At 43.0% G+C, this 13,104-nt stretch overlaps 1 protein-coding gene across 1 annotated transcript; it reads right to left on the reverse strand.

Moving 5' to 3' along the window:
* Nucleotides 1-2,252: 2,252 nt before the first annotated feature.
* Nucleotides 2,253-12,869, reverse strand: LOC147897945 (uncharacterized). The gene is made up of 5 exons (XM_087380348.1): nucleotides 12,518-12,869; nucleotides 11,925-12,225; nucleotides 11,662-11,820; nucleotides 10,457-10,755; nucleotides 2,253-2,967 (listed from the first exon to the last, which is right to left on the reverse strand). Exons 1-5 carry the CDS (start codon nucleotides 12,716-12,718, stop codon nucleotides 2,770-2,772), a joined length of 1,158 nt encoding a protein of 385 aa, XP_087236474.1. The 5' UTR covers nucleotides 12,719-12,869; the 3' UTR covers nucleotides 2,253-2,769.
* Nucleotides 12,870-13,104: the final 235 nt, after the last annotated feature.

Raw genomic sequence — 13,104 nt, forward strand, 5'->3', positions numbered from 1 at the left:
TTAATTAATAGTAGGGACACAGAATGTCAAATAACTAAGGCAAGGGATCTATATTTTATAATATTTGTTCTTTGAAATCAACATAGAATTTATAACTTGGAAAACTAACCAATAATTATGCAAATAAAGATCCAAATATCCAATCTTGAGGAAATAATACAATTCAAAATCTAGTGTGGAAAAACGAATGCATTGCACAAGAATAATACATGGAAAGTGAAACAAAATCTAGTGGAAAGAATCAAAGCTACACTCGTAACAAATCTAGTGGACAAAAATGAAAACGACGATGAGGCATGCATTTGGACCAAAGAAACATTGGCAAATCTCACGTTTGAATAGAATGGAAGAAATGAGGCAAGGAAGCCTACCACCTTGAGCCATCTAATGTCCTTGGGTCCTACATCGAGTTTAATGAGATGTAGACTTTCTTTGTTTCGACCAAAATCAATGAAAACATGGCATACACAATGCTACTAGGGTTGGTGCTAAGTGAAGTGTCTTGGTATAATGGTAGATCTTTTGTCTTCATAATGGTGTGGATAGCAACATATTCTTTTTTACGTCAATTCAAGCAGTTAAACGAAAGACATCTTTGCATTGCATCCACTTTTTGGGATGGGGCATTTCTATTCCCAGCTTCAAGACCTATCAAGGCTGATATCTTAAATATTGTCGCACTCTAGACACTATCAAAGCTCATAGGATTCAGATGGGGATATGATTGGTAAAACCTAAATTTGTTAGCTTAATTAAAAGCCTAGGTCTAAGCAACCCCCTAAGCTGTTCACAAAGCCAGTACTTAAATGCAAGGGTGAGGGTTCATAGTGTAAATATTTAAAGGACTACTTAATATAACTTCTAGCCTATAACGATCAAAGTAGTTTCTTCTACATAATTAACCGTGTATAGGTTTCTTCTACTTAATTAGCCATATTCGGCCTACACTATAATAAATTCTTCGCTTCGATCTTCCCCAACCCCCTCAATTTCGCACACAAGCCTACCTCAAGGGAGCGACAGGGTGCATGATGGAAGATCAAAGTCCCACCTACTCACTCACAACGCTTCACTACATGCTTAGCTTTCCATTCCTAGGATTCCTCCCCAAGCTGCATTCATCTCTCTTTCTCACAACCTTTTTCTTGCTACATATTGTGATTTCTACTACCTGTAGTACCCTCTCATCTTCCACCGCCTTCTCAGCTTTTTGCTATTGGACAATTCTTTCCAACTCTCTTCCGAATCATCACAATTGACCCAACCACTTCCTTGAGAAAACTCATGGCTTCATGGACATGCAAAGGAGATTGACATACAAGGTGTAGAAGTTGATACTTAATCTAGTTCCGAATGAAATTTTTGCTAGATGGCCAATGGTTTATGTTTTTGTCAATCTATATTTGCATGTCCAAGAAACCGACAGTTTGCTCAAGGGAGTGTTTGGGAGTGGATGTTGATCCTTACGTCTGACGTATGCACCCTCCACTTCAAGCTTATCTTCAACTTCATTCTAGAGAGGATACGGAAAAATAAAAAACAATTCAAAGAAGACCATTTTCAGCTGAATTGATGCTTAGTCAACATATTGTTTTTTTTCTGTTGCGCTCTTGATTTTACTACTAGTTGTACTAAAGAATCAAATAAATCCACTTTGTTGCTCCCATGGGGGCACAAGCCTCTTTTACAATGCATCCCTAACCGCATCAAAACTACAAGTGTACCATCCCATTATTTCGTGTTAGTGTGTGTTTCTAAAGTTAAATCCTCTATTAGGGCCTCTAACAAGTATTAAGTGCTTGTTGACTATTGAAGTTGCAGGAGTCAAAGGACTGCTAGGTACAGCTAGCGGGAGCAGGTAATGAATGTCCAAGAGGTGGAGAAAAGGTACTATAAGCTTGAAGTTTTTTAGAGAGTTGTTCACACCTTGTGGCGCATCAATGCACTTTTCGAAGATACTACGAGATGCTCCCAACATTTCACCCAGAATTACAGAGCTATTGATCCACTTGCGCCAAAATGCACATGAAACCTATGAGCATGCCAGGTCACTGTTCTAAAGGGTGTTATGGGGGAACCCACACAACTTCTTAATGACATGTTTGAACCCCCAAAATGTCACTTTCATATCTGCAGCTTCTCAAATGTCTCCTGAAGATTCTCTTTAGAATTGTAGCATTGTAGTTTGGTCTTTAGACAGTCCTTCAAATGTACCAATTGTCATCCAAGAAATTCCCTTAATGCACCAATGGTTAGCTGAAAAACTAAAATCTTATCTTCAAAAATAACAATAACTGTTCAGACAGTCAACGGACAATTTTGACTGGGTTGACTCTATCTCTCACTATCAACTTCATCACAGATCACCCACCAAAAACATGCCCAGAAACTGGCAATGCTTGCACGCCACCTCATTTCCTCTTTTTAATTGGCCAGTACAGTGGCAAGCCCATGACATACAAGACCTACCCAATGATTTCCAAGAAAAACCCAGGTTTACAACCACATTATTAATTTTTTTAGGTCTAATCTCATTCTGTAAAAGCATACACTTTGTCATGTAATACAGTCAATGGCGACATTGACTATAACAGACGACAGGTCTAAACCACTCATGCCCAAAACACCAGCCACGCTAGTTAAAAAACGGGGTCAGTTGGCAGAGTGGAGGATGTTCCATTGAGAATCATGGAGCCCATCACTTTTGATAATTAAAAGCCAGAATCTGTTGCCACTCTGGGGCCCCATGTAGCTGTACTTTATCTGCCATTACAATTCTGAGCCATTCCGCCTGGTACTATTCGAAGCAGCAAGAAACTTCATCAGATCCATGCCAATTTCAGTTAGATCCCCTGTCCTTGATCCATCATAGTGCCTTCGATCACTATACTCCATTGCTGCTGCTTTGGATGTTCGGGAGGCAGACAAGACCATCTCAAAGTCTAATTGTCGTAGCGGCCTTGGATTCTGGACAAGAAGACAAAACATGAACATTATTGACAGAATTTTCCCTAGAAAATTCTATATCCTCATCATCAAATCTGCAATTGCCCTCCACAAAAAGAACCAATAGTGACAAACAAACTTGCTAGCAAATCTGGGAGTGACTTGTGCACAGTGCCCATGGCAATTTAATCTCGTGTGTCTAATTGAGCAAAAGTCGAACGAACAGGATCAACAGTGTACGACAAGATAACCGGAGTTGTTTATTCCTGAAACTCCTTATTGCTTGCTTGGATTAGCAAAGAGCCTTACGGATTGTACATAGCCCACCATGATGGGTGATCTTCCCCTAGATAGAGTTTCATCCTGCCGCAATTGTAATAATACCGGGTGATCTTCCCCTAAATAGAGTTTCATCCTGCCGCAATTGTAATAATACCTTTAACCCCTTGTAATAATAACAAGTACAAGAGGATCCCTGCAACAGATCAAAAGACATACACTCCCAAGACACATGACAGATATACACCAAGCATAGCTTGTTTCTGAGTAGCTGTGGTTGATGGTCAGAGTAAGCCAGCCATATGTATGGATGATGTTGATGTGGCATGCATATCACACATTCGTCATGAATCTTCCATAGAAAACTGGCTGGTGGCATTCGTGGGCCCGTGGGGGTCTGCTTTATGCAAGGGTCCCGCTTGCACAGGTTTAAGTTACAGGAATTGAAGGCCATCTTGTGGGCAGGACACAATCGGTTGTCTAAAAGGACATTCCCATCAATGTCATCAGCAACCAACGGTGGGTTTAGACCATGGTATGAACACATGCTCTAGCCTCTCACACATACATATCCACCCACCCCCCCCCCCCCCCACACACACACACCCCCACACACAAACACACGTACTTGAGCATCCATTTATACAAAAGTCTTTATACTGAGTTTCTGTCAGCACTGCGGAGACGTGCAGACTTAGCCATGCCAAAGGCTAGCACTAAAGGAGAAAGTTAATCAAAAAGTAGTCCACATTCTCTTTATTCAAGCTACCACTGCTTCTGAATCCTGTAAAACCAAAACAAGGATTGCAGTGTCTACCTCCTCATACTTACCTGAAAAGCAGAAAACCAACAGCTCTATCATGCATAGCAAGGACTAGCTAGCTTGATGGACATGGACATAACGGTCTTCTGCCAGGCTTATGCCCACGATAGATGCAAAAGATCGATCCACAAATGCAAGTGTGATAAATGGACTATAGAAACCATTGATAAACAACTGAACACTTGAAACACTACAACCTGGACAGCTTCTTCCATACATACATTGAAATTGTCAGACCTCTCCATAGATAACGATAAGATCTCATACACGACTTACCACGACATCACTCTCTCTTGCGAGGCTGTTTGAACTCTCTTGAATCAGTCAGAGATGCATGTTTATGTGGCTTCAAGTATACCATATCTCCTACTTAAAATTCCACATGCCTCCGTTTCTCATCGGCATTGCTATATTTTGTTTTTCTTTCTGAAGCAGCACCCACATTTCAGTAAATATTACTGGAATCCTAGCATCCTAATCACCTTTGTTATGTGATAGTATAGGTTTGCAGCCATACAAAAGCTCACAAGGACTCATTCCAATGGATGTATGTTTGGTACTGTTGCTATACCTAGATGAATCCAGGAACATTCCCAAACTCATCCTCTAAAAACAACATAGTGCAGTTTCAATCTCACAATAGTCACTCGTAAGATTGAAAACCATAAACTCCATCACACATAGCAAGGACTAGTTACTATGACATCCCCACTGACGTCATCAACGCCCAACAGTGAGTGTAGACCATAGTATAAAAATATGCTCTCACATACAAATCCACACACCCACAGATACTTGAGCATCCATGTATACAAAGTCTTCATACTGAGTTTCTATTGGCACTCCGGAGATGAAGGGCAAACTCAGCCATGACGAAGGCAAAAGAATCCTAAGTATTCTAATTTCTTCCACCCACATGTTTACCCTTTTAGTCCGCCCATCAGCTTCTGGATGACGAGAACCTAGGGTAAAAGGCTTCTGCCAAAAAAGCCCCATAAAGTTGACATCTCTGTCACTTACAATCTCTTCGAAAAGACCCTGTAATCTGAAAATAAACTCCATAAATGTGCTATTACGTGTGAGGCTAAATAGGTAGTCTAGATTGGGATGAAATGGGTAACTTTAGGCCATAGTTACTAGGAAGCGGGAACATTCCAGGAATGTCAACTGCCGGTTCGAAAAGGGGGAACGGGGGACGAGAACACCGCGTCATATGACACGTCATCAAATCATATGGAAATATACCAAAATATGAAAAGAAAACCACTTTTAGCAGCTCTAAAGTTTGCACTTCAACTTTATAGACTTTTAACGACAAAATTCTTAGAAAACTGAAATGTTCATGTTTTGCAGTGTGCATTAAGCCATAGAAGTGTAGAATACTATATATCAGAGAGCATATACAATACAAGAAAAGGAGGCCATGCCTCGGGCTGAAGGCCTCAATATAGAATAGGACTCAAGACTCTCGAGTCAAGTACGTGGTCCATAGAAAAAAAGAGAGTCGGCCCTAATGGTCTAAAGTGGCATAGCAATAGAAGCCTCTCCCTCAACCTAGTATCCTATTGATACTCATCATCCTAATCCCGGTCTTGGGCCTCATCATCCTCATGCTCAAGAGCATCCTATGCTGCATTACTGTCATAATCTAGCTCCTCCTCTAATACGTCATCAAATCATATGGAAATATTACCAAAATGTGAAAAGAAAAACCCTTTAAGCAGCTCTGAAATTTCCACTTCAGCTTTGGACTTTTAAAGACAAAATTCTTTAAAAACTGCAATGTACACGTTTGCAATGTGTATAAAGCCATAGAAGTATAGAATACTATAGATCAAAGAGCATATAAATACAAAATACAAAGAGAGAACATGACTACCCATATCAATGGTAGGATCCACCCAATCCAACTTACCAATATCCTTCAAGAGATTATTCACCCCATGTACCATGCAAGGAATGAAGGTAAGGTAAGGGTATTCTCTTCAAGAATTATCCCTGCTGGCCTGTTGGAATTCTCACCATCAGAAACAAATTGAATAACCTGATCTGCCCCCACATACTCAATGGAGCCCATCCAAATGCTAATAACTTTGATGAAAAAGCTGGCCCCTCTAGAGTATGCAGTAAGGCCTGAATAGAGCGGCTCCTAGTGTCACTCCATTCATCTCCCATCAATGTGACAGCAAACCGCAAGAAAACAGAGGCAAAAATAGCCGTTCAGGACAGTTTTACCAGGCTGCAATTCACCAAATCGCAGAATGCCATGTGTATTTCTTGCAGGCATTCCAGAACAACAAGACCTTTAAAACTTTGTACGATCCGTATACGTATGCACCAAGAGAGGAAGAGAGGGATTAGGGTTAGAGAGAGAATGTAGACGACACCAAATTGGGTCCCTGTAACCACTGAGGAACCCTTTCCCCAAATAGGGAAGAGTTTGCTATATATTTCGAGAACTGCAAAGACAAATGACACTCCTTCAAAGAGCACGTGCAACTCTAAGGAAGACCCTTGGCCACTGAGAGCTGACCCACGAATGCCTGAGAAGCAACCCAATCTCAACCGCTGTGCAAGGCTATTGAAGAGGCTTGTGCTGTCCCCCGGCATGCAGTGGAGCGCATCTCCGCTGCATGAGTGAGAGAGATGAAGGGACGGAAATCTGAGATATGGAGCTTGAGAGATCTGTATGAAAGATGAGAGACATGGAGCGCTGTGAAATAACTGTGAAAAGCGCTGAAAACTGTAAAAGAAAGCTGCTGAAACAGGAACCCCAAACCTCTACTCTGAGCCGGCGGGGACACCTTCCTAGATCACCCTTGGGGACTGCTGCACTAAGGGCTGTCTTGCAGGGAATGTTTGGAAGGTCTGAGGGCTACGCCAGGCTGGAAAATTGAGGCTGAAATGCTGGGAAGCTGGATGAGAAATGAGGCTGCAAGCCCCCCTTTAAATCGGGGGCTGTGGGGCTGGTACGGCTGAGCCAACCAGCAAGTCTGCTGGTTGGCTGGCGCACTCACATTGCTACCCCCTTTGCTGCCTAGGGAGGGGCACAAAGCAGCCTATAAAGGCAGCCCTTCTCCAGCCCTTTGGGGGGCCTTCTCGGCTCCTAGCCTGGGCTGAGCCCTAGACCTAGTTAACACCCTAAGATGGTGACACTAACCTACTGTTCTCCAGTGGGTACTAGTGAACAAGGACTTGACTTCTGACTTGACCTAAGGCTGAGAGACTGAATTACATAACTCGTGCATGCCTGTCCCTGGGCAAGCACTCACAATGGGGTAACGGAATACGACAAAATATTCTATCATAGGAACTATCTGCTTAGTCAATGAAGCCGGTTGTCACCTTGCACCCAAGTGCAGGGTTCTTGTGAAACATCCTGTGTTATCACCATCCTTAATCCTCATTTGAGGAAAGTATGACCTATGGTCAATCTTTGGCTAACGGGGGAACCAAATCTTGGTGGAGCCCCTATCCAATTCAAGCCCTCAAGCAAGCACAATCAAGTCCCTAAACCTTGGCACCGACTATCAACGTAGTCTCTTGCACACACACATCTTCACACGTAACTTCTATAAGAAACAACTTTAGAACGTAGCCTCTTGGACACACACATCTTCACAGGTAACTTCTGTAAGAAACACCTTTAAATAGTAAAGGTGACGATGCCAAAGAGGTCTTTCCATCGAGGAACCTAACAACCCAACCAAAGAGGGATGAATTGGCTCAAAGACTAACACACCTAGTGCGACGAGGAATAGGCAAACCCACGCTATATTTCCATTGACACTTTCCCTCCCGTAACCTCGAGCTTTCTCACTCAACACACCGATTGTAACTCTAATTCAGAATTTAAAGATCCTCATACATGGCGCGGCAGATGACGAGAATATACACCCCTCATCTTCCCCCAAAAAACATTGCTCGAACCATCCTCTAATTCTTTTGTTCTCGGCTACCTCGAAATCCCTCATATAGAAAGTCCATACCCTTCATCAAACGTTACCCATTTTAAAAACCTCGTCTTGAGAGGTGGTACCCAGCATTACAGTGTCACAGATCTCGTGTTCGAGAAGTGCACACGTTTTAGACGGCCAACCATCCACTTCGACTGACATACTGGCTTCTATTTGGGCAAACCTTGTTTTCCCCCTTCAAGAGTCGATGGGAGAGAGATAAAGGGTCCTCCACAGCGGCGCAAGAGAGATTGATCTCATTTGTGAGGACTTGGTCTATAGATCTCTGAGTCAGCTTTCGAATCCACAAGGGACAATTCGGTCTCGACCGCTTGTAGCTTTCTCTACAATGTCTTGATAGCAGTTGCATGCATGTTTTCCTATCACAACTTGTAGCTTTCTCTACAATGTCTTGATAGCAGCAGCTGCATGCATGTTTTCCTATCACAACTTGTCCTTATTAGCCTTGTATAGTACATTGACGGCCATGCCAACATCCAAACTCGCCTTGTCGAGTCTCAATTTGAAGGGCTATGTTGAGGCTATGAGAGTTTCCATGGTCCACCCTATGACTGAGAACTGCCACATGAGAGAAGGGTTCCTATAGAAGCTATGGCGTCTGCTGCTCAAGGAACTGATTTGACAACTGCTCCTAGAGCTTTATGGGCTCCTGGAACTGTTGCTCGAACTGCTACATTGGTTGTGTTGGAGATGTGCAAATTGCTTCTAGAATTGGAGGTACCTATGTTGGTGCTAGTGAGCTTCTTGCTGTCCTACATCTTTCTGGAATAAGGGGTGAGTGTCCCTTTAAATGAGAATGCAGCTGTTGCAAGGCAGACTCAAACTAGTGCGTGAACGTCCCTTTAAAGTTTATATAAAAATAGGCTGCTGGAGGGCCGACTCAGTCTAGCACCTGCAGACTGCACCGACTGATTCGACTGCACCTGCTGACCAAGCTACTATCGCCCGGTTGAGACTACAAGGCTCTAACCCACCCGACGTGCCACATGCCATCATGCATCTGCATCAATCCATATCCCATCTCCTCATTCTACTAAACCCCTCCACGTATTCATCGTTTCCTCATTATGTAACACCTTCTTTAACGCACCTACTCTATGCCTGTCTACAGGCTGCTGTATGGACTGCTGCACTGTTCTGCAAACCTACTACCTATAGGACCTTTTATGGCAACTGTATGCAATCCGTCTGCTTACTACTAGGCTGCTTGTGTGGCAGTCAGTTCCTCATCTGCTGTCTGACCTGTTGTACCCGTTGTTGTGGGCTGCAAAGCCACCACATAGGTGGCCATGCCATCGTATAATGCCCATGACATGTCAAGAGAGCCCCGAGAACCTTCTCTTGCAAGGTTTTGTGTGCAAATTGTGCGTCCTACATACCCACGTGCATTTGTTACGTGGCCCTTCTGTGTCACATCGATTAGAGAATCTCGATCACATCCTTTATTTGCTTCAAGAAGTACCCCAATTCATTTTTCCCCCAAGCAACTGAGGTGGCATTTCAAAGAAACCAAACAATACCAAGACCCCCTCTTGAGTTTGTTGTCCATCCTTGGCACTAGATACATCCAGTTCAACCAGATACACTCCCGATCCTTCGGCACCATCGTATTCCACTAAGCAAGTTGGACACAAGATTAGGCTATTATGTTCCAAAAATCAAAAACGTATATGTTCTTCTCATTCTTGACTGATTCTAAAGCATTGACAAGGCATCGACTTATCACTAAGTTCATGTTCTTGTTCTCTACTATTACATTCTGCTCCTCAACTCACTAATGACATTAGATTACTAGGATTTCTTACATGATTGGTGAAGTCAAGGGCGGAGTAGACCTATAAAAGGTCCCCTAAGAGGGCACTTCACGCACTTCAACCTGCTGTGGTTTTGGCTTCCCAAGAGCACACAAAGAAGTCAACATCAGCAGGTACAATATACCAAGCCAGTTTTGGTTTGATACCTTGCCTCAGCAACAGGAAGCTGTAGGTGCTGGTACAAGTATCAGCAAACTGTGTACTTGGTTTTCTACATCAATATATATTCTTTTGGCCACACATTTGAGTATAATTCTTTACCTAGCTGCAAGCACCCAGAGTGACTTGGTGTTTGATGTGATGCAATCTCCCTCCCAAGTAGCAAGCAACCCTATTTTTTGACGCATGAGAGCATCGTTTTGCAAAAAATGGGGCAGACATTATGATTATGCTACAAGAACTCAACATCCATACTGATTAAGAATCCCAAAAAACTTAGAGAAAAGTAAATACAGTGTGAGAGCAGTGTGAGCACCTTTATAAAATATGCCATGGCCCAGCCCACAACCTTCCCAGTTACTCAAACATGGAAATAGACAAGGCAAAGACTGACAACATGACAGCATATTTGTATTTGTGACTTGAAATACAAACCTAATAGATAGCAGGAAACTAACCTGGCAAGTCAACTCCCCTTTTTTCTCCTGTTCTAACAATTCTCTTATAGGAAAATAGGCAGCCTGTTTACAGAGCTCTGTTAAATCAGAACCACTGTAGCCTTCACACAAGCTTGCCAAGCGTTCAAAATCAAGGCCATCCTCAATGTTCTCGTCCTTCAAAATGACTTTCAAAATGCTAGCTCGCTGCCTTAAATCAGGCATGCCCACCTCGAAAGCACGAGGCAGCCGCCTCAAGATTGCCTCATCGAGTTCCCAAGGCCTATTAGTTGCAGCTAAGACCATAACACGGGCATTCTCTGCAAACATACACAGTTCCTGTTATAAAGTAACAATTGCAAAAGATCTTCCAACATCCAAATGCTGCAATGCCGAGACGAATATGCACCCATGTATGAGATTGCCTCCCAAAAAGGTAAAAAAGGTTTTAAAACAGATCTGAGCTACTTGCAACAGTGGCAACGAGCTCACCAAAAGTTGCTCAAACACATGTCTAACCATATCCTTCTTACACTAGACCGACGATGCGCATTCTCTCGAAAGAGAAAAGTGATCACACAAAGAAAAAAGAGGAAAGGGAAGGGAGAAAATGAATCAGATATAATAAGGGACCGCCTGAGAACTGGGTACAAAACATATAACCAAAATATATCTGATAGAAGCAGGGAAAATCAACAGCAGCTTTCAGCAAGAAGGAAAGTATCATGCCAAGATACAATCAATATTACACTCATTCATAACTCTTCAGGATGTATTGAAGGCTTCTATTCACTTGACTTCATGTTAGATTGTAAAATCGGAGATTTGACTCAATGTACAAGAACAAATATGGAAATGGCTAAAATTCATCCCATTATCATCTACAATTCCAGATATAACTTGATATTTCAAGCAACCATATGTGCTTCTTCCACAGTTATTCCACAGGATCTAGTACACGAGCAACAGTTAAGAGCAACAGTACTTATACGTAAAAGTAAAAAAACAAGGAACGAAAACAAACGGGAAATAACTACAAAGAAGACAGGTAAGGTTTAATAGCAACAAATGCGTGTTCATTAAATCAAGAGCATGCCAAGGTTCAAAACAGAAGTTAGTAGCTGCAACTGACTCATGGTAGTCGTACATATTGACATTTAGAGTGGAAATGTATACAACACACCAATTTTTTGTGGAAGGAATTATAGCTTGCCATAATTACTTACGATCTGTAGTGAACCCATCCCACAAAGCCATAAATTCTGTCTTCATATTTGTGACCGCTTCATGCTCTGAAGTCCTACGTTGCCCCAAAAAACTGTCAACTTCGTCTATGAAGATGATAGAGGGTTGGAGCTTATACGCCAGAGTGAAAACAGCGGTCACTGCAAAAAGCACAATACTTAATAACGTTTACATGTTCAGAAGCAAAAATCGATTGCGGAAGAAAGAATTAAACAAGACTTTATGCGTTGCCTGTTCCCCATACCCAGTTTCTGAGCATCACCGAACCATTTGCTCATAAGAGTGGCAATTCTGACATTGAGAAACACTGCACCAGACTCCTTTGCAATGGCTTTGGCAAGTAACGTTTTGCCAGTCCCGGGGGGTCCATAAAGGAGGACTCCTTTCTGTGGACCTAATAGCTTCCCACGCGCAAATAAATCAGGCCGCTGCAGTGGAAGAATCACTAATTCGTGCAGAGATTGTTTTACCGTCTCAAGCCCACCAATTGTTTCAAAAGTAACATCAATATCATCTGGATTGATGACGTCACACGCAATCATATCCTGAAAGCCCACCAGCAAGATAGATTTACACCTTAAAATTCGAAGAACGCACAGCATCGACAACCCTGAACTAAAGCCTAATGAAAGCCAAAATAAGGTGAGGGGGGAGAAATTGGAAAGGCGCAAAAGCCAGTTAGCTAGCCACGGCCACACCGACGCAAAATGGAGTACCGTAGTTCATAAAACTAACGACAAGGGATAGCTCGCTCGGCCGCTACGTTGCCCTAACTGAGATTGAGGAATCCAAACGGGGGGAAGAAAGCGTGCTATGCACGCAATGAACAGAACCTACCTCGTAAACATTCGTCTGCACAAGGGGTCGGCCAAGGCGCTTTGCAATTTCCTTCTTCCGTTCGGCTGCCTTCTTCTCATGGGCTCTGTTAGGATCTAAATGGCGGAGGCCAACGAAAAGCACAAGGCAGCTGAGGGCGGCACTGACGGCGTACAAGAACAAGTCCTGGCCGATGGAAACTGCTCGATTGCTAGCCCCCATGGGAAGCAAAAGATGAATTTAAGGGGAAGGAAGAAGCATTGCCTGCAGGGATGATGAGCGAGAGGAGGTCGGAAACAAGGGATGTCTGTTGGCGAGGGAGCTCCGGGAACCCTAAAACAGAGGCAGGAGACGCAGAAAAGAGAGAAAATGTGTTATCGACCCATCGGTTAACCATTCAAGGTTGCAAAAGCGTTCATGGCGCTTACGTGGACACCCTTCACCCTTCCTCACGTCAACTTCGCACCAACCCGATTTTGCACTTTGGGCTCCCTTCCTACGTGCTCTCCGCGTATCTGCTCTCCGCGTATCTGTCCCGCCGATAGGCCGCCTAAGGGGAACGAATAACGAGAGTAATCTATAATATGTTGATTATAAATCAACAATGA

The sequence above is a fragment of the Dipteris shenzhenensis genome, chromosome 10 (genome assembly GCF_047967505.1).
Source record: "Dipteris shenzhenensis isolate YYH24624 ecotype China chromosome 10, Dip_SZ_1.0, whole genome shotgun sequence".
NCBI classification, from domain to species: domain Eukaryota; kingdom Viridiplantae; phylum Streptophyta; class Polypodiopsida; order Gleicheniales; family Dipteridaceae; genus Dipteris; species Dipteris shenzhenensis.